The sequence below is a fragment of the Lissotriton vulgaris genome, chromosome 7 (assembly GCF_964263255.1).
Source record: "Lissotriton vulgaris chromosome 7, aLisVul1.2, whole genome shotgun sequence".
NCBI lineage: Eukaryota > Metazoa > Chordata > Amphibia > Caudata > Salamandridae > Lissotriton > Lissotriton vulgaris.
Window position 1 is genome coordinate 1512985769 of NC_141695.1, and position 26940 is coordinate 1513012708.

At 43.2% G+C, this 26940-nt stretch overlaps 1 protein-coding gene across 1 annotated transcript in view; it reads left to right on the forward strand.

Moving 5' to 3' along the window:
* PIGT (phosphatidylinositol glycan anchor biosynthesis class T) overlaps positions 1–26940 on the forward strand; it is a 262746-nt gene that overhangs the window by 214005 nt on the left and 21801 nt on the right. Inside the window, exon 10 of the mRNA XM_086932377.1 lies at positions 14141–14306. Within this exon, the coding sequence (XP_086788503.1) occupies positions 14141–14306 (166 nt within the window). The remainder of the gene's footprint in view (positions 1–14140; positions 14307–26940) is intronic.

Genomic DNA, 26940 nt, shown 5'->3' on the forward strand with positions numbered 1-26940 from the left:
AGTGGGCATCCGCAAATTGTTTTAGAGCCAGCAGATGCCTATTGAGCCCTTTCGAGGTAAGATAAAAAATTAATATATCTGGGGACGCTAGTGAGCCCACTGCAAGATGGCCACACAATAGTGCTGCTCTGCCGGCCGTAATCAGTATCCGATAAATATTAGCGGGAATGGCAAGCATCTTTGAATTTTAACGGCAGATTTTTGCATCAGAGTACACACTCAGCATAGTATCACTGCTGAGAGCAATGTGCGCCAGCTAAGGAAGAAGAAACGCTAGCGTAGAGCTCGGGAGCCGTGAATCAACCCGAGATAAGATGGCGCATGAAACAAAGCCCAGGCTACACCGGATGTACTGGACGCCCACCCCCCGCACATCGCTGCAGAGACCCTCGCAACGAAGCGACAGACCGGGAATTGTTGGCCTAACTGTGAGAACCAGAGCAACCCTGGTCTCTCCCCAAAAACAAAGCAAGCAAGTGAGTGTCAGGACGGCAGCGGCCTGAGTGGCCGCGTCTCATGGACTCAGTGCTGGGCCTGTAGGCAGACTGCAATTGGTGGTATGCGGGCACGGCTGAGACAACCCACTATACTAATAAGGGAGGGCGCCTACTGGTAAGTGCTCCGGATTGCACACAGCACCGCAGAATATAGCGGAGACCCCCGAGACTGAACAACAAGTCGGGGCTTGAAGTCCTGACTCGGGGGCAGCAAGGAGGTCCGGAGATCCCCACAAGAATAAGCAAGTGCTCAGACAACAGTGTCCTGCGAGGCCATGCCCCTTGAGCTCAACGTCGCAGCTGAAGGTAAGTTGCAGCACGACGGAGTAGGGACCTGCTATAAGCAAAATGTGAACATAGGTTTAAGAGTACACTCTGGATAATATACATGTGTACAAAGGCATTACAAGCAGCGTGAGTGAATAAGGCACTTGGACCAAAGAGTAATCCACATCACCTGTGAGTTTGAAAGAGAGCGGAGCAGAGTGTGTACTGTGATACTCTGCGCGCAACGACCCACAACCCTCCTATTATGCTGCTAGATAATACAAATATGACTGAAGATCTGTACAGGTGGTGCCCGTCCTCCTGCGCCCGAGAAGCTGCATACCACCATTGCGGAGGGTACAAATGGAATATAGTACCAGACACTTATGGTGGCTTGGAATCGTGTGGACAGAGTGAGCATATGAAGAGACTGCCTAAGGAGTGGAAACGTGTATAACGATGAAAAGCTGCAAGATACTGGTCTTACTCCAAGGGCTGACTAGTAGGCGAGCAGCAGAAAGATGGGCAAGTCTGACAAACAAAAATCCAAACTATTGTTCGAGGCCCGACAGGCCCCCAGATCTACCTCGACACATTCGGACACTGAACTGGAGATGGGGCAATCAGATATGTCCTCAATGGAGGCCACCCTTTTGGCGATCCAACAAAGTTTACAGGCTATTGATGGAAAGATCTATACCCTCACGATCAGAATGGACAATATATCGGCCAAATTAGACAAGCAAGGAGCGCACCTTAGACACAGCGGAGCAGCACATTTCCTCTGTTTAAGATGAAGCACATGCAACAGCACACAAATGCAGTGACATGGGAACAATTCTAGAGATCATGAGGATGAGGATTTGGAGGCGCACTCTCGACAAAAAAATCTTTGAATAATGGGGATTCCAGAAAGCACGAATACGGGCGCCTTGAAGATTACGTTGAGGCAATGCTCAAAGAAGTGTTTGGTCCGTAGAATTTTTCCCAAGTGCTAATCATTGAAAGAGCGCATAGATCACTGGCTCCCTAGCCACCACCGGGGCGTTGCCGTGGCATATTGTGGCCAGAATCTTGAACTATAGGGATCGTGACACCGTGCTGCGACTGGCAAGGGAGAAACACCAGACCAGCAACAAGGAAAACGTGGTGTCCTTTTTCCTGGACTGTACCATGGCCGTCCAGGCAGCACACAGGGAATTATTTCCCGTCAAGAGGAAGCTACGGGAGATGGAACTCACGTACGAGATGCTGTACCCTGCAAGGTTGCGGATCATGCATGAAGACAGATTGAAAGATTTCTCAATGCCGAAAGCAGCCGAGGATTTTCTTAAGCAATTGAAAGTTAAAGAAAAGAGCCAGAGGCGTTCTCCTTCCCCTGCGCACTCGGAGTAATAGCAGATGGGGTAAGTCAGTTAAAATTGGCATGTGCCATGTAGGGGAGATTTATTACATGCTGGAACAATTAGCCATCTGTAATGATATGTGAGGGTGTTCAGAGATGGAACTATGGGACCAATGTAACCCTGATACCCAAGAACTGTGTAGTTGGAACATATAGGGCTATGAACTGCCCCACCTGTCCTTGACGATTTGACGGGCAACATAGAGATGGGATTGTAGAAACCCATGATAAACCAGAACAGTAGGATTCAGAGATATTTGTGTGTATTACTGAGAAATGTTAAGATTTTTGATTTCGTAAAACTAATATTGCTACAATGCTACAATCCGATCTGTAGGAGTTCAAGATCTGTGAACAGAGTGGACTGTATCACAAACTATTGCCTAAGAGTTGTGCTCATACTAGAAATATAAAATAGAAGTTATATCACAAGATGTCCATAACTACAATGGTAATCCGGCCACATCCGCTACGCGGGTAGGAGTACAGGTATCTAGCCTCTTCTTGAGGGTGTTCCCCAACACAGTTAGAATATTGATTACAATTGTTTTTTGATTGTGTCTTTGGCATGTTTGGGATGCTAAAGTGGGAGGCGAGGGTCATGGTTTTTTCAGACCTGATATATCGCTGGAGCTTGAAGGGGGTACTGTTTGTATACTTAGCCAATGTCACCCAGAACCATAAATCACACGTACACATAGCACACGCAAGCACTAATATCACACCACGTATACCCATACAGCATATCTGGACCAATGAATAACAGGAATAGCGCATCAGCAGTACACCTACTCACATGGATTGCTAGAGGGTTAAACAACCCTAGGAAAATTAGGCAAGTGCTGACATATTTGGATAGACAAAAGGTAGAAATAGCTTTTCTTCTGGAAACCCATCTAACAAAACCAAAGCAGACGGGCGAGGTAGAAATGGGCTGAGGCCACAATAGCATCCTCATCCTTCTCATATGCAAGAGGAGTTATGATCCTAAGAAAAAAAGGGATGCAATTTACGATGGAACACACAATCACAGATGAGCAAGGGAGGTACATAATAGTTACCGGAATACTGTGAGGCTCAAAAATAGGATTAGTTAACTCATATGGGCCAAATGTGGATGATCGAGGATTTTACCAAAGATGGAAATATTATGGGGAGGTGACCTGAATGTGACACTTAATGATGACTACGACAGATCACATACAATGATAAAGTATCATAAATAAGCAGCCAAATCAATACTAATATGTTGGTTGTTGGTATGAATTTGTAGAGCGCACGTTCACCCCAGGGTTTCTTGGCGCTGTGTACCGCTGGGGAACCCGTCCTGGCTTTCCCTGTGAGATGGTCCCTATTGGGCATCCCCAAGGTGAAGCCAGGCATCCCCGGCAGCGAGGGGGCCGTTGTGGAGATTAAGCAAGCTATTGCCCAGAGTTGCAGCGTGGGACCCATGGTTAGAGAGGCACCGAGGCGAGATTTATCAAGCCCGCTGACATCGGTTCCGTACCCTGCCGCGTCGGGAATCGAACCCTGGTCCCGGGCCGACCTCTGCTTCTGGGTCTGCCGCCTCTAACCGGTGAGCCACACTTCTCCTAATAGAATTCCATATGGTTGAAATATGGTGATTGCGGAACCTGCAAGCACGAGAAAGTACACACACCTCTGCAGCTCATGGAAGTTGGTAAAGGATCAACTATTGGCTAATTTCGGAAGTAGCTACCAACTGGGTACGAGGGGTTAGACTTCTCCCAAAAACACTATCAGACCACAAGCTTGTACTGTTATCCCTAGATATCCCGACCTATACACCACCACCATATGTATGGAGGTATAACGCCCAAGCCCTATTAGACCCAATATATAATAACACAATTAGAAAAGCAGTGGAAGAGTACTTCCAATTAAACAAAGACTCAGTATAGGATGCAAGTCGACTCTTAGAAGCATCCAAAACAACTATAAGAGGGGTCTGCATTAGTACAAATGCAGGAATTTTGAGAGACATACGTACACAATTAAAGAAGTGTAAAAGCACTATTAAGAAATTAGAATAAGACTATGACCGCACACATCAGGCAAATACATCGGGAAGCATTAGGGAACAACTAACTACAAGGAACTTGCAGACAGCGAAATCAAATACTTGGCGCACCGGCAAACTGCTAGAGCATTTGGCAAGGGGGGCAGACCGGGCTGCATGCTGGCACAAAAAATACAGGTCGACCAGCACAGACAATCATAAAGATAACAGACGCAAATGAGGTAACACACTATGACACCAAAACATACTAGGGGCATTTGTAGAAGCATATGGTAAATTGTATGCCACATACGACACCGCGGGCATACAAGAAATTACAAAATACCTTGATGACCTAGCCAAAGTCTGTTTGTCGGAAAGCCAAAGGGAATATTTATCACAACCAATCACAATACAAGATGGACAAGAGGCCATCAAAGCACTACCTAATGGTAAATCTCCGAGACCGGATGGGTTCACAAGAGAATTTTATCAAGAATATGCAGAGCTCCTGAGCCCATACTTAGTGTAAATGTACGATGATGCTTACAACAAACAGGCCTTCCCACCAACATTGCAAGAAGCACTATTAATTGTGTTACTAAAACCTGACAAAGACCCAGAGAGATGCGAATCATACCGATCGTTGTCGCTCATTAATACGGACACAAAAATACTAACTAAAATCATAGCCACAAGGCTGCAACTGCTTATGCAGAACATTATATTACCGGACCAATCCGGATTTATACCAGCAAGATCCACACCAGCAACATCCACAGCGCACAATATGTGCACTATATTTGCCTTACAGTACCAATTAAACCCTGAGCTAGAAGCAGCAGCAGCATTGCTAGACGATGCTAAAGCTTTTGATTCAGTAGAATGGACATATTTATTTGCAATATTGCAAGGAATGGCTATGCCTGCTATACAGTACAAGGGATAAAACTCTTGTATACTAAGCCAATAGCACCCTTTAAAGTTAACAGATACATTTCATACGCAATAAAAATAGAAAGAGGAACAAGACAGGATGTCCTTTGTCCACCTTACTTTTTGCCATTGCTCTCGAAACCCTTGCATGTAAAATAAGGCAGCAACACATGGCCACAGCCCTAAAATTCCGCCAACGCCCCATAGGCATTTCTCTATACGCGGATGATATGGTGTTATATGTGTGTGACCCTAGAAACAACTTATCACCGATGCTGAGAGAATATATTACATTCGGCAGGAAGTCTGGATTACAAATTAACTGTACTCCATTGACGGACATCACACAACCACATTATATGGAATTTCCCCTAACATGGCAAGATAACCCAGTTAAATATTTTAGGAATATGGATCCACAGAGACCCAGCCACTGTGATAAATGCAAATTATGGGGTGGCAATAGACAAGCTTGAAACACAAGTCAATAGATGGACACAATTACCACTATCGCTGGCAGATAGAATATCCATCATAAAGATGGTAGTGTTACCCACATTTTTATATTTATTCACTAATATCCCAATTACAGCACCAGCTCCAGTTTTCAATAGGTTAAAAGCATGTATGACCAAACTAATATATGCCGGAAAGTAGGCACGTATAGATTTACAAACCCTAACACTACCATACACGCAAGGGGGGGTTTACAACACCAGATTTATTGCTATATTATTTATGTGCACAAGCACAATATGCATACCACTGGTACCACCCAATACGATATATGCCGCTTTTGGCAGTAGAGGATGGAGATGCAAATCCTATCCCACTCAGCAGTATAATGGCACACCAACAGTAGCAGGTGACTAAAAATTAAATCAACACGATACAATCGACAACCTCCGCATGGTAACATATGGGAAAACTGTCACGCAAACTGCCATTATACGCGCCAGCTATGCCATTAAAACAACATCCATTGCTCTTTGTGACACAAGATAAGGGCAGCATGGACATGCTACAGCAGGTGGGACTAGTGACAATGGGAGATCTTTAAAAGATGGCGCATCTTTTTAATAGCATTAATAGGCTCGCGCCTAGACTACTCCAACATCCTTTACTTAGGTCTTCCTGAATATCTGCTGACTCGTCTGCAGATAGTTCAAAATTCTGCAGCCAGGGCAATCTTCTGTCTAACTAGAAGAGCCAGGGCCAGCAATCTCCTTGTCTCTCTGCATTGGCTGCCGATTCGTAAGCGCATCTCCTTCAAGACCTTAACTACAGCTTTTAGGGCGCTTCACAATTTCGACGCTGAATATCTGCAGAGAAGGGTCAATTTCTATCTCCCATCTAGACCTCTGAGATCTGCTGCCCAGGCCAAGGCTATCGTCCCAACAGTGAAGCGTGCTCGCTGTGGAGGTCGTTCCTTTAGTTACCTTGCACCCCGTCTCTGGAACACACTGCCCCTGACGTTGCGGACGTGCACCAATCTCTCTGTTTTTAGGAAGGGACTTAAAACTTATCTTTTTGCCCTGTAATGCTGTTATGGTTAATTTTGGTGCCGTTATGGCTGTATGTTAGTTGCTGGTATTTGGTGTGATGATCTTTAGCGCCGGGACGCTCTTTGGAGCAGCTGAGCGCTCTACAAAACAAATAGTAACATAACATAACATAACATAACATCCTTGAGACAGATGATTTTGCTTATGTAAGCAATCAACACTATTGTAAATTTACATATCACAGGCTACGTACAGCAGTCAAAAAACTATATCCAACCTTCCCAAGCAAACCGCCCACTCTAATGCCATTACAATTGATAATAACCAACTCGGATAACACGCACACGGTTACAAAATTATATAAGGCAATGCAAACTTAAATACCAAGAGGTACTAGTAAAGCGCAGTAGAGATGGAATATATTATTGGACACTCCTCTGAGTGCAGATGACTGGCAGTTCTGTGGTACAATTACGGAAATGCTAACCCCAAACGGGAATCTACACATTATATAGTATAAATATTTACATCAAACATACCACACGCCAGCAAAATTGCAGAAATACGGGCAGCGGAAGGAGGCAACCTGCCGCAGATAGGGGCTGGGGTGGATAATGCAGATATTTTACACCTAGCATGGAATTGTGGTAAAGTCAAGTTATACTAGGAACAAGTTATGAAAATGCTAAGATGCATGCTAGAATGTAACATAGAATTTTCAATACAAATCTGTCTGCTGTTTTTTTCTTTAAACAATTGCAATTGAGCAAATGCAAATTTGGGGCCGTAGCTCTGCTGTTAGCACAAAGAAGAGTGTCAATGCACTGGGACAGTAAAACGTTTCCTACAAACAAACGCTAGATAATGGACATGGTGTATTGCAGAGACACTCTTAAAAGATATGAAGAGGAATTACCAACGGCCTCAAAGCCTAAACACTTTTTGGAACCACTTCCAACCTACCCAAGAGCTAACCCAGATATAATCAACGTGTTAGATGCGCAAATATAAAACATTCCGGGGAAAGACAATAAGATAAGGTACTCAGATGCAGGAGTAAAATAATGCAAAATGTGCTGTAATGATGATCTATGACATGACTTTATGTTATGTTTGTTAAATGTGTTTTAAAGGAAACAATAAAAATGTATTTAAAAAAATGATTATATCATCTGCATATAATGAACACACAATAGACTTTCCCCCAATTACCGGAGTGATACCCTTGCTCCGGGCCAAATGATCAAGGAGGTCCACAATGTATAGGGAGAAAAGAAGAGGGGCAAGCAAACACCCTTGCTTTAACCCATTTAGGGTAGGAATGGCTTGAGACAAACCCCTATCCTCACCCAAAAGAACTCTACACCAGGAATCGATATGGAGGGAAAGAACTAAATCGCAAAGGGTACTAGTCACACCCAAACTTGAAAGCTTACTCCACAGCAAAGGGCGATCCACTTTGTCAAATGCTGTGGCGAAGTCTATAGAAGCTGCATATACCACTCCCCCTCTAGTTAAAACATATTTTTTATTTTATAACCTGCAGGGCGGACATATTATCAGTCGTTCCATGCTTACTTCTAAACCCTGTTTGCTCCATAGGAATCATTTTATGTTCTTTCACCCAATCATTAATCTGGGTTAATAGGCATTTAGCAGAACCTTTACCCACTGCATAAAGGAGGGAAATCTGACGATAATTTTCTGGTAACTCATGTTCTCCTTTTAAAACAAAGTGGTACTAGAACACTCCCTGTCCATGGAGGCGGGATTTTTCTTTGTTTCAAAGCAGCTTTTCAAAACCAGGCAAAGGATTTTACTCCAAAAGGGACCGTATTGTTTTATTGCAGAAATAGGGATTTTGTCGGGTACCATCAAGGCCGAAGTTCACATTCCACTGATTGCAAGCTCTATCTCTTTTTCAGAAGGAGGATCATACAAATTTAAATTCCCATCTACCAAGGATTTGCTTACATCTCCCTAATTTGCTGCATATAGGTCCTGAATAAAATGGACCCATCTAGAGGCTTCTATAGCTAAGGGGGAAGATCAAGCTTTTGTTCCACAATCCCCAGCGACTAGTGCCCAAAAGGTCCTAGTCTGGCCTTTTACTGCTAGTTCCCTTAGTTTAATCCTCCTCCTCTTTAACAGCAACACCCTAGCCTACTTTTCTGGGTCATAATCCAAATATTGTTCCCTAACTAGGGCATTTATTTCCCTGTTTAACATAAGTAGAGGGTGAGGGATCCCCTTCCACCTCCTCGCAGGATTTTTTGATTAAAATCATTAACGAACTGCTTCATAAAAGATTAAACACTTTCGATCTAATTACCTACCCAACTAACCAGTTGATCTCTAGGATATCTCTGAGGCCCAAATTCACCCTATACTTCCTGTGAGTTCTCCATGTTTTTTTAATCATACCTGGTAATGTCTCCATCAAGTGTCCAGGAACTAATAGGGATTGTGTCAAAATTAACAAAAATGATTTAAAGATTATGATCACAGAGGAGAGGGTCTGTGACTTTTAGGTGACCCATCAAATGGAAAGAAGTACATCTTACCATCACATAATCCAGAATTGATGCTCCTGTTGGGGCTTTAGGAGTAAATGCTGCAGGGTAGTATGAGGTAAACCTCCCATTCACTATAACACAATCAACTTTTTTCAGCTGAGTCAGTAATATTTTCCCTCTCTTATTATTTCTTACTTTAAGGGGAAAAAGAGCTGGGGGGGATCTGTAGTGCCTCGACTTTTTCTACCTCCCATAATTGTTCTGACGCAAAATTAGACATTTTGCAGTTAAGGTCCCCTACCATAATTATGTGTGGGGGAAGGTCCTTATAAGAGACTTTTTCAATATAAGAAAAAAACTCTCCTCAAAGCATATCATAAAAGGCCTCTAGGGGGATATAGGTGTTTATCACTAGTAGGGGGGAAACCTTTGCTCTCTTCCAAGGTTAAGCAGGGTTACAGCCATAAATAAATCACTTGGGTCTTTATTACACTTATACCTCCACTGAATTCTGTTAGAAAGAAGACATGCCCCTCCCTTCGCATGCCCCCTAATTGATGGTATTGCTTTACAATTTTAAAATAATGAAAAGATTGCATGGCAATTCCCCCGTGCACCCGGTCTCCTAGAGACTGAGTACGTCAGCCCATAATGAGCTCAAATAATAAAGCTTCTCCCTGCTGTTCTTTATTCCTGCTGTATTCTAGCATATAATCTTTAGCTCATTGCTAAATGGATGGTTGATGAAGGTGGATACTCTGGGAGACATTGGATAATGCACTGAGTAACCAGTTCCATCTGAGGGGCTCATCGTCATGAAATCCTTGTGCTGGGAGTACAAAGATTCCCTAATAGACACCTGTATCCAATGCCTGCCACGGGGGATTTTTATCTCCCTATAATCATTTGGAAGCGCCTCACTAAGACAGGGGACTTGGGCTGGTGGCCCGCTAACTAACCCATCACTTTCTAAAATTGGGATGACATCAATCCCCTTACATTGCAGACATGGGCAATTTCAAAATTGTCCTTGATTTAAAACCAGATCCAAGGGGCAATAGGGAAACCAGATTGATGTCACTACCTTGAAGTAAGCTGAAATTCACAATCTCCGAAAAACATTTAAGCAGCATTGACCTATTTAGAATTAAGTCTACATTAAAAGAGGAATACAATCCAATGTGAATGTATCCACATTACATCACACAGAGTTAGAACCCTCTGGCACCAAAGGGCCCCTCTTTGTATCTGGATCCAAGAAAGGAGCAGCCATTGGATTCAGCTGTGGCATACAGTGAGGGCTGGACACGTGTTCCACTACTAGTCCTGCTACAGGCCCGTCAGCCAATGCATTAACTGGACCACAGTCAGAGACCATGGCTTCTTCAGTTACTTGATGGATTTTCATTTTACCCTCTGCACTTTGTGAGGCCTCCATTCCCTTTTTAAAGCATATTCTCCGTTGGCCCTTTTTAGCGAATCTCCGGAGATTTTTTTCTTCTTCCTTCTTCGCTTTGTCTTCCTCTCCACAACCTTTGCCTGCAATGGCCTCGGTTCACCAATATTTAAGCCCGGCTTGGACCAGGATTTAAAAATTGGGAACACATCCTGGTCTCCACTCTGGGAATTTCCATTAGTACTCTTCATATTGGAAATGGTATCGAAGATACTTTCTGTGGAATCAACTGGACTATGGGAATGTAGAACTATTTTAGAAAGCTTCTTACACTGTGGTTTTCCTGCCTGGAAGCCAAAGTCGATTTGACAGTGAGCCTCTTTCTGATGAATCCTTCTACCAGGCATCGAACCCACTTCCCTTTGCATTGGTTCTGCCCGACCTATATCCTTTCCCTTCTTGCTGCTTACCAGTTCCCTTAATATTGCTGTCAGTGTCAGAGATACAGTTCGAACCACCAACACATTTTTCTAGCACCTGTAGAAGTGAGGATAAAAGCCTTTCTAAACACAATACGGAGGTTGAGATCTTTCTTTTTTGGTCTGGCGGATGTCATGTTTGTATACCACTTACAGCGACGTCAGGGTACTGCTGAAAAGGTGAAATTCCGAGGGAGCGGTCACAGGCGGTGTCCCCACCGTCTCTGAAATCTTACTTTTATTTTGTAAACCATATCTCCTGCAGAAGTCCAAGTCCATATCTGGCAAAGTAAACTTATCTTCCCAAGCTTTTGCAGTTGTGTGGGAAGAGGGGAGCTCTTTGGGTGGGTAATTTTGTGATTTTTCCCCACCGAGTCGACTAGTAATGGGGGGCCCATTGCCGTAGGAGGGGGAGAAGGGCATTTGTGGGTTGGCTACACTGTGGCTGTTTTGGAACAGTAACCAAAAGATTTATAAAAATCACCTCAAAGATGGCTGCCCATGTGACTCTGATGGAACCAGTGGCGAACTGTTCTCCGCACCAGGGTCAGAGTCTGAAGAGGAGGAAAGGGGGGAGTGATGAGGGGATGCCTGTAATAGTTACGACATGGGGCCTGGCTGTTTACCCTCACGTTGTCCACAATACTTGGATTCATGCTATGATTATCACATGGACTTCCATCCTGACTCTTTTTGCTGTTCCTGATGTTGTCCACACCTGTAATGTGCTGTAATGAGTCTATCGATCTGTGCCCACACATTTTATGCCTGGAGGAGGGTGGGGGGAGGAGGGGCTGCGGGTTTGTATTTGTGGCTGAAAAATAAAATAAAGTTTAAATAAAGATAGCTGCCCATGCTTGCAAAAGCCACCTCTGACTGTTTTTGCATTTTGTAATCATTCTTATCCATTTGATAGTAAGCATTTAATAAAATATATAAAAAGCCATACTAATGTTTATCTGTAACAGTAGGGCCTGCTAGGAATGCGACACTCCTGGAAGAAAGTTAGCAGTTTGGTAGAAGTGATGGGGAAGCTGGCAAGCCCCTGCAAAACAAAAGAAGAAAGGAACAAAAATAAAATGGATCACTGGCCCATGAGCCCTGGCACTGATATGCTTTGGTCAAAAGCAGTGAGAGCAGCCAGCCAATGGCTGCAAGTGAACTGGTCTGTTTCCTTTGCTGTATTCTGTGCCGTGTTGTAGCAGGATAGTTTAGGAGACAAATGGATAAAGACCATCCCAAAGCCCTTTATTTATATATTTTTTATTAAAGTTTCTTTTTTAAGAACATAAGTCTGGCGTGGCAGAAAAAGCAGTTTCAAATGCCAGACCTAAAAAGGCAACATTGCCACATGTTTCTATAGACAACCACTCAACAATGAACCCATTCCAGCATATCTTGGTCACACTCAACCAAATAAACTTCCTGCACTCATCACAAGGCACACACAGAAAATAAATCATTCACAGTAAATCTGCAACAGGTTAAGGAAACCTTGTCGCACGTCTTGACATGAGGCTCTCCAAACCTCACATCAAACAAGTCACAAAACATAGGGATGGCCTAAGGCCTACAAGTGTTGTGAACATATCAGGGATGATGTCCTGTCACCTAATGTTTTCCACACAATCACACCGCACACATTAATACATGCATGATGCATAGGCACTTACTATCAGCCATGCGACTGTCAATGCTCTGATACCTCAAGCCTCCTTAAAAAAGACACTCCCTGCCATTCACAAGTTTGCACAATCACGAAAAAGTCAACATTGATGGAAAGAGTAGCCATACTATATAATATATACTACAAATGAAAATTTGCTTGACTACCCAATACTCAAAATGTCATCGCTAATACAAACACACAGCTTGCATCAACAACATCACAGCATACTCCTACATGCATCACACAAATTGAAAGGTAACTTTTAAATTCAAGCCCAAGTTATTCATCACACACAGTTCTGAATGTCCATATGACTGCACATGAACAGCTGTGCAGGAGTCCTCATCATAGGGGATTGGACTTTCCCAAGTAACCAAATGAAGAAGATGATATTCCACCAACAAGACAAACCAGCATGTAAACCTCAAATTCACTGATTTGGACAAACTCATTTTTCATAGGCACATCACATTCGGAAATCTCTGTGTGCAAACTTTACTCCCTCCAACTCATAACACCTACTTTATCTCCATACATACACCACATCCAGATAACACGTAAAGCTCTGTTGCTCTCCAAGTGAGTACCTATTCTGCTGTGGAAACTAAACATCATTCCCACTTTGTCACAAACATCTGAAACGTGCACAAATCACATGCACAATCTCAGAAAATGAACACAGACATCATATGTCATACTAAAACCACAATATTCAGCAGCCATTTATTTATGTAGGTGTTTTATTTAGCATGGTCTGTTGACTTGCTGCTGCTTCGGAGAAAATGTATATCCATGAGTGTTGCCTCACATATTACATATGACAGGTGATCCTATTCTTTCTTCCCATCCTGACTAACAACTCAAAACATTTTAACACAAATTCAGACCAAATTCATTTCAGATCCTCCCACAGCAGGCTAGGAAAACAGTTTCTTCTCATTAGCTTTGAGCAGGCAAATCTGATTTCTCTTCCTAGTTATGTTCTGCCTATGACCAGCAGATTCCTACCCTCTGTCTGGACTTCTCAGCTCTACTGAAATGTCTAGCAGTTACTGTCTTATGTTTACAGTCCTCTCTTGACCTAACCCCAGCAGAACACGCTGACATTAGATGTTTTATAGGATGGGGAGATTCCTTACAGATAAGTCAGAAACCACACCTGAAGAGGATGATAAACTTCTTTACTGCATCTTAGGCACTTGAGGACAACACAATATTTAGCACTAACCAGGAATTATCTTGCCTCCTACTCTCACTGCATCAAGGGATTTGTTCTCTCCGTTCCATATGCCTACTTACAGTGAGTCTGGACACACCGGATACTACACAGTGCTGAGGCAACATACATGGAATGCATAAATTTAACACCATTCTGTGTGTGTTGTTTGAACTAGAAGCAGCTGTTTAAGTGTCTGCTTGTCTCTTTTCTTAATGTTCTTTCTGCTTTTAGGTTATATCCTTTATCAGCCTGCAAAGGACCGCCAGCACCCACATCTTTTGGAGATGCTTATCCAACTGCCAGCAAGCTCTGCTACAAAGATTACCATTCAATTTGAAAGAGCCCTGCTGAAATGGACAGAATATCCCCCAGATCCCAACCATGGATTCTACGTGAGGTAACTAATCCTTTTTGCTCACAGGTGCACTATTTATCTAATATCATGTATTCACCTCCTCAAAAAATATGTTCAGAACATGGTATCTGTACTTTTCCCCCCAAAGGTTGCACTGACCTCTTATCATGGAGAAGTGTGGCTCACGGTGTAGAGCAGGCAGACCCGGAAGCTGAGGTCAGACCCGGGACCAGGGTTCAATTCCCGACGCGGCAGGGTCTTGAGCTCAAATGTCCACGGACTCGATAATTCTCGCTTCGGTGCCTGCTCTAATCATGGGTTCTCACTCTGCAACTCTGGGCATTAAGCTTGCTTAATCTCCACAACGGCCCCCCTGCGGCGGGATGCCTGGCTTTCACCTTGGGGATGCCCTGTAGGGGCTATCTCACAGGGAAAAGCCAGGACGGGTTCCCAAGGCAAGCGCCGGGAAACCTCCGGGTAGCTGTGCGCTCAATAAATGCAATAATAATAATAATAATAATAATAATAATCATATATTTCATTAATTTTAAAAATGAAAAAAAAGAACAAACATTCATGCAATGCTGTTCAAAGAGATTTACTAAACACAGATTCTGTAACAACGTTTTAGACCAGTTTTAATAGGTTTTCATACGTTATTGCACAAGATATACAGCCAATCAGGGAATTACCGGCGCAATTATGTTTCTTCATTCTAAACCAATCATTTATTGACTAATGACATTTGGCTAAATGTGGATTTATGTTTATGCAGCATCAAACAATGTAAAGTAGCAATTTGTTGCGTAAATCCGAAATTTCTTAATTTCTGGGAGCCTTGCAGGTACTGAATATGCAACACTTTTTGCAAGCCCATATTTAACAAGTCAAAATGGAACGTAAAGCAAATGAAATCCGCAAGCCTCCCTCCGATACTGAAAAGCGTCATAATACTAGATTATGTTCACGATGCCCTTCTCTACTTCTTCAATTAGCTGGTCCTTTCTAACCTTTTTCAGTATCTGATACATTGGGTACATTTCAACGTATGGGCCTGACCTTTGTTTGGAAACACACTTCTATGTCAGTAGAGATGAAACACACCTTGATAATACTATGAGGGTAACTAGGAAGACAACTAGGATCCCCAGGCGTTTTATCACTGCTTCTAGAATCCAGGTCTCCCAACTACCCAATCAAGATTATTAACACATGCATAATCCTCCATCCCTTAGATCCTTTATTACTTCTGCGCTACTATGGATGCTTCCTATTAATTTGTATATATTTCCTCGTTTATCCAGAATTTAAGTGCAACATTCCTATATTATGTCATGACAAACACCCCCTTCGTTTGCTAGTATTATGTTCAAGGTAATCCTGTTCTGTGTAGCTATACTTATAGTACCAACCATCTCAATTGTTATGTTCACAAGAGAAGTAGAGGTATATGTTGCTAGGACTTCCTCCCTAGAACTGCGAATTATTTATTTGAAGTGTATACTTTGCTGTGTCCACTAGTGGAATTAACACTTTAAGGAATCTAGGACCGTCCTGACCCACTCAGCCACCCTTCTTTTTTCATTGGGCCATACTTCCAGGTAATTTAATGGTGTGCTACATCCTAGGCAGGAGAAAGGATAAATAACAGTCCTCAGTCCCTGCTTGAGAAGATAAAGATAGACCAGTTGGCTAAATATAAAAATATGCCTTTATATCCCACTAATGCATGTGTCATTCCTAGCCAGGGGGTGGAGCAGGAAGCACAATTTTCTCCTTACAGGTATTCCCTACTTCTACAGTTTTCCAATAATCACTCTTGCAGAAAAGTGACTATAAGTCCATCCTTAAGTACCATTTCACTGTAATCTCGGAACCCAACCCCCCTCTCCCCAATTATGCGACCAATCCCTGTTCGGCTATGGTCCCATTCCCTGAGGCACATTGGCTTGACGTTCTGTCTCATTGTAGCTCCTACAACATAGACACAATGAGGCATGTATATGGACCTCTTACATTCAGCATTTCCCACAAAAAGGTGAAACGTCCTGCTTTCATTAGTGGTGACATACTATAAGCCATCTTCTCTTCAATACCTGATGGAAGTGTCCAAACCTGATATGCTGACACAGGAAACATACTTTTCTAACAATGTGACATAATTATTGGCCTCCCATTTTTGCAGAATATTCAACTGCAGGTAGGTTCGCAGATATGTTGTTTGTTGTTTCCTTTCTTCTGTCTCCTGTGTTAGTATGTGGTCCTTGAAAATGACAAGCACCGTCTTTGAATAGAGCTGGGACAAAGAAGCTCAGTACATCCACAGTCCATACCCACTTCTTGGTAGGCCTTAGCGAGGTCTCGGCTACTAAGCATGCAGAGGTCATCGGTACATCATGTGCTTCGGTTTCCGGCCCTACCTGACCATTGGCTGGACACCTGAAGGCTTTTCAGACCTTAGCCTATAAAATTTGTACTTGTTTGGCACTCTGGTGGTGCTGTCTTTTAGGTGGGAAAACCGTGTGCACAGTCCTAAATTGTGGAAGTAACCTCCCATAAAGACAGCACAGTACTTCTGTTAATCTTTTACAGTACTGTAAACCAAGCCATCTGTTATAGACAAAGGAAGTGCTGATAAATGTCCTGGGATGTGTATAGGCCTACCCATCAGTATATCCAGTTGCCTTAGGTTTGTGACACGATCAGGGTTGCATCTCATAACCATCAAAGCCAACGGAAGTGCTTTTGTCGAAGATTGTGTGGTGGATGCTTACATATTTTCCCAGCCTGTTTTTAAGCACCCCGTTTTATCTCTCCACTGCACCCGATGCTTGTGGGCAATAGGAACGATGGAATTTCTGCATCACCACAAACCCTTGCAGAGGCTTTGTATAGAAACAAAACGTTTTCCATTATCAGAGCATGGGATTCTCTTAACTCCAAACCTTAGTATTAGCTACAGAAGTGAGACAATTTGTAACCATTAAAGCATCACAGTTCAAGAATGGGTATGCTTCAACCCATTTTAAAAACATGCATGGAATCACGAACACTTGTTGTAGGGTAACATCTAAATGAAATGCATTTGCAAGCCCTTGTAGTGGTAAAAAAATGCCCTGGGTCAAAGAAACTATGTTATAGAGTACACAGGTACCACAACTTTTACATAGTATTTGAGCTCCTTGTAGAAACAGTGGCCTGTACCACTGCACATCCTCCTGCAACCCACTCCTGCAATTCATTGTTTGTTATTGTTCATTGCACCTGACCTGGATCTAGACATTTTTCTTCTGAGGCGCTGTCATTAATCTTTACTATTGCTATAAACATTTTAAAATTGGTACTCATAATTGCTAGTTCCTTTGTTTGTGAATCAGCAAATGTATTCCCACTGATGCATAATCCTTGACAAATGTGTGAGCTGCACGTCTTTGTAGTCACCTGAGAAGGCAATAAAGAGCTTGCAGAAAGCCATATAGCAATGCTACATGTTGTATTTCCTTACCTGCTTAAGTGAAAAACCCTAGAATAGCTCACAGTTGAATAAAATCATGAACCACTCCAAATGCATATTGAATATCACTTTAGATGTTCACCATCTCTTTCTCTGAAATGTGTCAAGCTTTAATGAGGGCTATTATTTCAGCAGCTTAGGCGCTTTTGACCTTTTCCAGACTGGCCCCTCTATCAAGCATTGTGGAAGGCATATAGGATAATATGACTGTAATATGCCTTTGTAATTGTGCAAACAAGCCCCAGAAATTAACAAATCACGGTCTGTAATCTAAAAGGGTTGTATCCTGTAAGTCGGGGCGAAGTATAGTACATTGCCAATAGATAACACAAAATAATAAACCCCATCCTCATCCATTAGTTAATCCCCCACACTTGGCAACAGTGGGGCAGGTTTCAAGGTTGTGCACCGTTTAATCTTTTAAATATGTTGGGGAAGCAAATTCAATTCATAGTCTGCTTACTTTGCATTAGTAGGGTGCTGTGTCTTGGTGGTTGTCAGGAATACCGGTAGGGAACGGGGCATGTATAAAATTAATTAGTGCACTAGTACAATGCTTTCAGATTTCTCCACAGCAGCCGCAGCAGCTGCCACAGTCTGCAGGCATGATGGAGAGGCAGCCAGTACTGGGTCTAAGGTACTCGAATAGAAGGCAACTAGGCAATAAGTGTTTTGAGTTGAGTCTGCCAGTTAACACCCTCGGTTCTTGCTGCAGAAAATGACAAATTCTTTAGTATAGTATGGAAGCCCGAGTGCTGGGGTAACTCATAATTCTATTTTAATGTGCTAGAAGGCCTTCCCACATTCCATACTCTATGGGACAGGTTCTGCGATGCCTGTGTGCGTCAAAGCCTGCAAGGGTAATGCCGTTAATGAGAAATTAGTGATCCAGTGACTGCAGTACCCTGCCATACCTAGAGTGTTGCAACTGAGCCCACGCCTAGAATTTTTTTCTGTGTTGACAGGCAAAAAGAACATTGACTGTCAGCGTGCATTGTTCTGGTGAAGAAGGCAGAACTCAAATCAATAACAGTATTCAGCATCAATAAGTATGTTGGATAGTACTGTGGCAGGCTTGTGTACCACTGTAAAAGTAGATGTCACAGTCTGGTTTATTTCTCTAAGATCCTAAACAAACCTTAAGACATCTGCCCCCTCCTAGGACCCTTATCCTCCTTTTTATTGGGGGAATAGGGATGTTACAGGCACTACCTTATATCTCCCTTAATACCCCTTGCTTTAACAGGTCTTTTGCTACTGGTATTATTCCCAGCTCTCCTTGTATTGGGATAATCTGGGAAAAAGGCAGTAGTAGTTTATCAACTGTCGTACCTCATTTGATGTTGGACCCACACAAAGAAAATGGAGCATACATGATTACAAAGTTCGTAATGCATCTCCTTTTTGTGTTCCAAAAATATTCCATCCTGAGTATAGTTTACAGTGCATTCAGTTTGCCTAAGAGGTTACTCCAAAATCGGTCAACGGGGCATATGTTACTCAAAAGAACATGATGAAGGTCTTTCATTGGGCCTGCCATCACAAAGCGCCGCCTGCGACCCACAGTCCGGTGGGCAGCAGATATGTAAGAGAAACAATATGAAGAAACAAAGAGAGAAACGAGAACAGAAAGAGTGAAATGTACAAAACAGAAGTAGCCCACCCTGCCCCTCCTACTCCTTTTCCTTTTCACTCATGGTACATAAAGACAGTATGCATACCTTTCTCTATGCAATCCAAACGATCTGATGGGCACATGCAGGCTCCTTCTGAGGCATGGGGTACCAGCTACATTGTTAGGTATTCCTGTTATCTATGTCTGAGGCTGAGTGAGATACTAAGTGTAGCAGTTTGTGATATTTGAGACAGGTCGGCTCTGTGAATTCAATGGATAAGCGATTAGAAATGGAGACCAAATGTCTTGGAATGTGTCTACTTTGCACTCCAAAGAGAATGTTATTTTCCCCATACCTAGAATGTGCCAAATCCCTTATAACCAGTTTATTGTGTTTTGCTCTGTTCCCTAAACAAGAAAGAATGAAAATTGTTACTAACTATCGTGTAGGAAAGTTTTCATTCTATTAAGGACACGGAGGAGAGGATTATGCTTTAATCTCTTCGCTTTTTTTTAACTAGCATCCTTTAAAAAACAAATCTGCTTTGATCTCTTTTGAAAAGAACGAAGACAAAACATCTTTAAGCTTCTTTTTAAAAGAAAACTTTCAAACTAAAGGTTCCATGAGTCCTTGGGAGCAGCCTCCCACCACAACCAATAATAAAACATCTGTAGTCCATCTGAGCAGCCAATCCGGAGCCCAGGTTGTCTGTTATAGTCCTTCCTCGACTGCGATCTTCCTCTGTCATTGTGGGAGCTAGGCTTTCATCTGTTTCTCACTGGTCCACCTTCGTGCCTTCTGCCCCTTTGACCAAAGATAGGCATTAGGATTGGATCTATATTTCATGTACAGACATAATTCTTAAAGATCAGATTGCCGACATGAACAATCTAGTCATAGAGCATACCTTAGTACCATGAATTATCATAAACTTTGTACTTACTTTCCAGGGAGGTATTCAAGACGGAGAACACGTTTCTCTCCCGGTGGGAACTCTTCGGCTCTGTGTCCTTAATAGAATTTAAACTTTCCTACACGCTAGTTTGGAACAATTTTCATTCTATGTCAGGACCGGAGGCGAGGTTTATGCTGGTTCAAAGCTTGCTCACAACCAAATGAACCATATTCAGCAACGGCTTAAAGTAAAATCTCTTGAACGTAGAGTCTGAGTACCAATCTGGGGCATTCTTGGTGTCCTCTAGCCTTACTTGCAGCGAAAATGCCTAAGAAGCCATGGCTCCTCTGGTGGAAAGAGCCCCAAAGGCGACTAGGTTGATACCTACTTCCTGCATTACCCATCATACTCATCTCGCAATGGTGAGAGAGGACATTGCAGCATGTGGTTTCCTCACAGCCATGAGAATTGTCTCAAACCTGGGGGTCGGAACTCCTCAGACATGAGCTTCTACTTCTTTAAACATTGACTCACACATAGTTTTCGGTAATCTGGAAAGGCTGGATACATGATAGTACCCGTATTGGATGTTGTCCTCCTGCAAATTGTGAAAGACACCCCTGTGGGAGAGAAAATCCGTCCGTTATATCCAGGGCTCAGACATCTTATACCTGTCTGCAAGAGACTAGGCACAACAGCATTTGCATTTTGGTTGAACGCTCTTTTTGAGACAGGAACCTGTTCAGTTGCCAAGTAAGGAAACGTTTGAGAGCCTGGTTAACATCCTAAAGCTCTGTGTTTCTCGGGGCAAGAGGAATAGATAGTCTAATACTTCTGAGAAGTCGACACACAAAAGGGTGTTACCTCACTGGTGCACCATCCACCGAAGAGTGACCCGCAGAAATTGCAGACCTGAAGGTGTTGATAGACTTATGCGCTTACCCTTCAGTGGCAAGATCCGCAAAAAAATGCAAAACTTGAATGATTTCCACGACCACAGGATCCAAATCCCTTTGCAGACACCAAAGTGTCCAGCGGTTCCAAGCTGATTTGTACTGCTCAGTCGTGCTGTCTGACCTGGCTTTAGAGAGGAACTCTTCAGCTCTCCTGTAATCCGCCATGCCATCAAGAGAAGGGAGCCCTTCAGTACTAACTGGTGGGGAAGCCGATCTGGGTTGAGAAGAATGTGAGGAAACTGGGGGTGTTGGATTGGAAAATCCCAGGAAAGTTCCAGTAGAACCGGAAACCACACCGTGAGACCTCCAAATCGGAGTGACCAGGACCACTTCCGCCTGCTGGCGTTGGATCTGGGCTGATGCGTGAGTGTTCATTGTGAAGAAAGGAAATGCATATTTCTTCTCCCCGCCCAGTCATGTGAGAAGGCATCCGTCGCACCTGCCAGAGGCTCCGGCCTCCAGCTGAAAAACCTGGGCAACTGGTGGTTCAGCCAGGATGCAAAAAGGTCCACAGAAAAAGGACCCTCTAGGTGAAGTTTGTCTTGATTGGTGTTTGTTTTGAGTCGGGAACGTTGCAGCTTTCTAATTTGTTGTTTTATCTCTGTATTTCTCATGACTATGTACACGCTCCACAAGGGTCAGTTTCTCCTATACAACTCCATTCACCTAGCACTGCAGCACCTTCGTCCTGCCAGAGTCCACCCTTAGAGATGCATCCTCTTGTTCAAGCCATGTACACCATGGAAAACGGTGATCACAATATTTCTTAGTATTAAATGGCCCCTCTCCCTCAGATGCGGGTCCCACTCACTGTGCCACTGGATTCAGCTAGCCTGGTTGATTAGGGGTGATACCCCGAAACTGGTCCCATGATGCAGGAAGGACCTGGCCCTCCAGTTCACGCTGGACTATACCCATGGGGAGCAAGGTCAAGACTTATTTGCATATGGCTGAGTTCAAACCGGGGTGGCGTGATGAGCAAAAAAAACAATGGATTAAATCCAGATCTGTGACTAGGGGTGAATGATTTGTTCAGCATTCCATCCATCATTTGTTCTTTTTGCATATGGTGGGGAAGAGCATACTTTATGTACTTGAGATGAAGCACTCATGACGACAATTGGTGACTTAAATGAGCAGGAGCAATGACTCACTTTTGAAGAACTCATGACTATGTACATGCTCCACAGGCTCAATTTCTCCTATACAACTCCATTCACCTAGCAATGAAGCAACTTTGGCCATTACGTACACCCATAGCCACTTGGTCTAAGCCATACTCTGCCTTTCTGAGCAGCCTATCTGTAGCCAGACAGCACAGGCCAGTCCATGGTGACCGTGATATTTTTGACAAGATGTCCAAGGCCTGAAAATGTTAGGTTGCAAACATCCATGAGTAAATTCAACTCCGATTTTTTTTTCCTTATATCCTCCAATAGCGAGCCTAAACAGATTGATGCATTTTGGAAAGAAAATGTTTTCCTCAGCTAGCTTATATTTAAGCTCTTTGAAAGCAGTGTACCTTCTGGGCAAGTACACCCATCCTTTTGGCACATGCAAGCGAACTTTTACAGGCTGGTCTGGGGGACCTCGGGAACTCACTGTCCCTAACTGTTGAAGACAGACAGGACACATCAAAGTATGTGTTGTGTGTAGGTCTGCACACCATCGGCTGTATAGGCTGTGCTGTTGAAACCAGCATACGCGACTCGATTTAAATATAAATCGTAAATCGTAAATCATACGCTCTTATTTAGCGCCTTATCACCATAAGGTCTCAAGGCGCTTGCTTTGGGAACCCGTCCTCGTCTTTCCCTGCGAAACTACCCCTACTGAGCATCCCCAAGGTGAAGACCAGTCATCCCATCGCGGTGGGGCCGTAGTGGAGATTAAGCAAGCTATTGCCCAGAGTTGCAGAGTGTGAACCCACGATTCGAGTAGGCACCGAGGCGAGAATTATCGAGTCCGTGGACATTATGAACTCAAGACCCTGCCGTGTCGGAAATTGAACCCTTGCCCCGGGTCTGACCTCTGCGTCATGGTCTGCCTCCTCTAACCGGTGAGCCACACTTCTCCAATAGAAGGCTAAATCCCAAGCGAATCAAAGATAGTTGTGCCACAGTTCAGACTTTAGGATTATAATCCTCAGCCACAGTCCAGTACGCAGAAAATCGCTCTGGTGTGGGTGGAATAAAAAGTGGGTAAGAAATGAAAGGGAGGTCATAGGCTGTTTGAACAATTTTCAAGAACTATTGGTCTGAAGTGAAGGATCACTAGACAGGGAGAAACGATCTGATCCTGCTCCATCCTGCCTGGTCTTGGGCCCCTGAGATCAAATCAGAGCTGCATCACAGCTGCTAAAGCAGGGGAGGAAGTGTTGGAGGATATCTGTCCCTGCTGGTGTGAGCAGCTTGGACAACTCCAAGCCGATGTGCTTCAAAAGGTTGAAGCTGCAGATAAGATAGGCCTCCTGAATAACTCCTATATTTTCTGTTCTGCTGGTGAAACCATCTTCCTGGCTAGAGATCCATCCCGTAAAGACCAATAGTTCTTGCAAATTGTTCAAAAAGGCTACGTTCTCCCTTTAATTTCTTCCCCACTTTTTATTCCCCCCACGCCAGAGCGATTTTCATCGGACTGCACGGCTATCTCGAAGCAAGAAATCAATTTCCTGGCCCAACAGCAGATGCTAGATGTTGGACTCAGAGAGGGACATGGGGTGCTGTTTGTGCTACTTTCTTTTCCTGGAGAAGATCAGAGGCCTCGTGCCTGTACTGGACCCACATCGCTTTTTGAGGAAGGGCAAATTCAAAATGCTCACTCTGACTCTGCTCCTCCCTTCTGTGGATACTGGATGGTGTCCCTGGTCTTGCAGGATTCTTATTTCAATGTACTCGTCCTGCTGTCCCACAGTCGTTACCTTTGACTCATAGTGGCATAAGAACACTTCCAGCTTCACCTCGGCCCCTCATGAAGATGTTGGTTTAGGAGAACAGTGGTTAATTTAACCGCAATAGATCCTGATAGCGTTAAAGATCCTGATAGCGTTATATTTTCTTAAAAGGCAGAGCGGACAATGCGTCCTATACTCTACAGCGTGATGACGTTTTTTAGGCAAGTATGGGACGGGACACATGCAAACATTGTTAAGCAATTAATTTATTAATTGCACAATATTCATATCAGTATTCTAAGAGGATTATAGATCCAGTGCTCACATATAAGTGAAAAAAGCGTGCTGTGGTGAGTGAGAAAAACTTTAAAAACCTACATCAAATTGACAACAAGAAGAAACTCCTTATAGACACTTTTTATATAATAAATAAGGAGTTTAGTTGTAAAGGGGTTGATGACGTTTCGATCTCAAGAATTCAAGATCTTTATCAGGACAGGTGTGTGAGCACCTAATATCTATAAAGTAAAGACAAAAGAAGGTTCAGAGAGTGTCCCGAAAAAATACAAGCTAGCGATGTAATTCATTTATACACTTCCGGTTATCATTAATACTAAACAATTGGGGCTTGCCATGTAGGAAAGAATGAGCCTCGAGAATGAAACACAAGGAAAGAATAAAATAACTAGCAATGTTAATGTTAAATGAAGAATGAGTAACGAGGATAAGAGAATAAAACTCCTAGCAATGGGAAAAGTGCCTCAGAATCCGATAGGTCAAATGGGCGTACGTAATGACTCAACCAGACGCTACTCTGATGAGTAGACGCCGGGAGACGCAAACCCAAGTAGGTGAGGCTATGGGGCAGGACCTTTGAGGAAAGTTTGACTGCAAGGCTACCCCCCCATAACCACAGTCCCTTGAAACATATTAGAACCTACCGAACAGGGCAGACTCAAAACGATCCCGTACTGGATGGGAGATAAGTATTCTATTTACCATTCATGAGTGCAGCTTTCTACACTCTATATTGAAAAATATAGGAAAGCACCCTAACTAAAGAACCATTTGTCGTAAAGAAAGTCCATATGGGCCATTTAATAGGGCTGAAACTTGTTGGCATTGGGGACACAGGACCATTACCTCCTGACGACCCCCCTTTATTTCCTTTTTAATGTCCCCATGACTCCCCTAATAAAGGGATTCCTGGAGGCGGAGGAGGATTTTCAATCATTAGACCCCCGGGCCTGTCTCTCTTAAGTGTCCCTGAAATACAGTTGAGCCCATCCTGACTTCTAGGAGTCAGGGTGAACCTGATGAAGAAGCATGACACTGCTAGAGTGTCTGAGGGTTATTTACCAAAAAGAAATTGCTTCCTGCCCCATGCTGGAGTGGTTGGAGCCACGAGAGTTTAGTGCCCAACTTTCTATATACTAGGTGGGATACCTTTGGTGACCAGTAGACACGGTCATACCCAGATTGAATCTTAATAAAAGAGCCCAGAACGGTGGATTCTGTAGCTCACAATTTTAAATCATGTGGGATCATTGAAATGAGCACCTACATAGACTCAAGCTTACAATATTACATATGAATTACTTGGATACGTATGATGCTCATGTAAATCTAGATGTCAATGCAATATTGTGATTCTGAATTACAGCTGGACGATTTAATTACGAAGAAGGCAGAAAACGATTACACATAGAAGGAACACATATAAACATGAAGGAACGGAGATTAAGGATATTACATTATTAAAACTTAGGATTTCAAACAAACAACAAACTAGCGGGAGTCCGTTCCAGACTCAACATGTGATATGACAAAGTACATTCCATTGTGTGATGACAATTATACAATGCTGAAAAAAAAGGTGGAAGGGGATTCAAAGAATTACATTCCATGTGTTCAGTCCGTAGGCGATAAATTGGCATTTGAATATCCATTTTCATTCCAGCCTATTCAAAATGATCTGGTTGGTGCTACCTCTTGATGTGGTCTCAAAATTTCAATTATTTGCCAGGTGAATTCATTTTCAGAGTGTCCTTTCTCCAGAAAATGTTCAACCAGAAGCGCTGTGAAGACTTTGCAACAAATTCTGCTCTTATGCTGTTAGATTCTTGCCTTGATTTTCTGTTTTGTTTGACCTATGTATAACCGGTTTCAAGGGCAACGAATACAGTAAATTACATTTGATTGAATTGCAGTTGGAAAAGAAGCCAAGCTTATGTTTTATGTTGCTGTACTCAAAGATTTTAGTATTCGGTATGGAAGTGCAAGCCAAACAATTGCTGCATTTATAGTGACCTAGGACAGGAGGGAGTCCTAGGGACGAGTGGATAGTAGTTTGTTTGGGCTTGTGTGCTCTCACTAGATGATCTCTAATGTGGCCTTGGCTGTAGCTCATCTTGGCAGGTTAGAGATACATGTAATCCAGTACCTCAAAACTGGCTGCTCAAGAGGACACGCCGCTGTCAGTTACAGACCACCTCAGACGACAGCCGAGCTCCTAATCTCCTATGGATTTTTCATTGAAGGGCCGATGCCCACATGAGCCCAAAAAAAAGATTACTGTCAAAGGGGCTGTCATGGACACTGAAGCATTCAGAGCTTTTCCATCACAGCAGCAAGTCTGGGACATTCAGGATATGGCCACGACATGTCGGGCTCAGTATTATGTTTTGCTGAGCATGGTTCTGTGACAAGGATAGGACTCAGACAGAATATTGGCCCAGGCACCAAAATAAAAGTGGCCCCCATTAGAAAATCAGTTAGCTAAAAAAGTGACAACAACTCTCA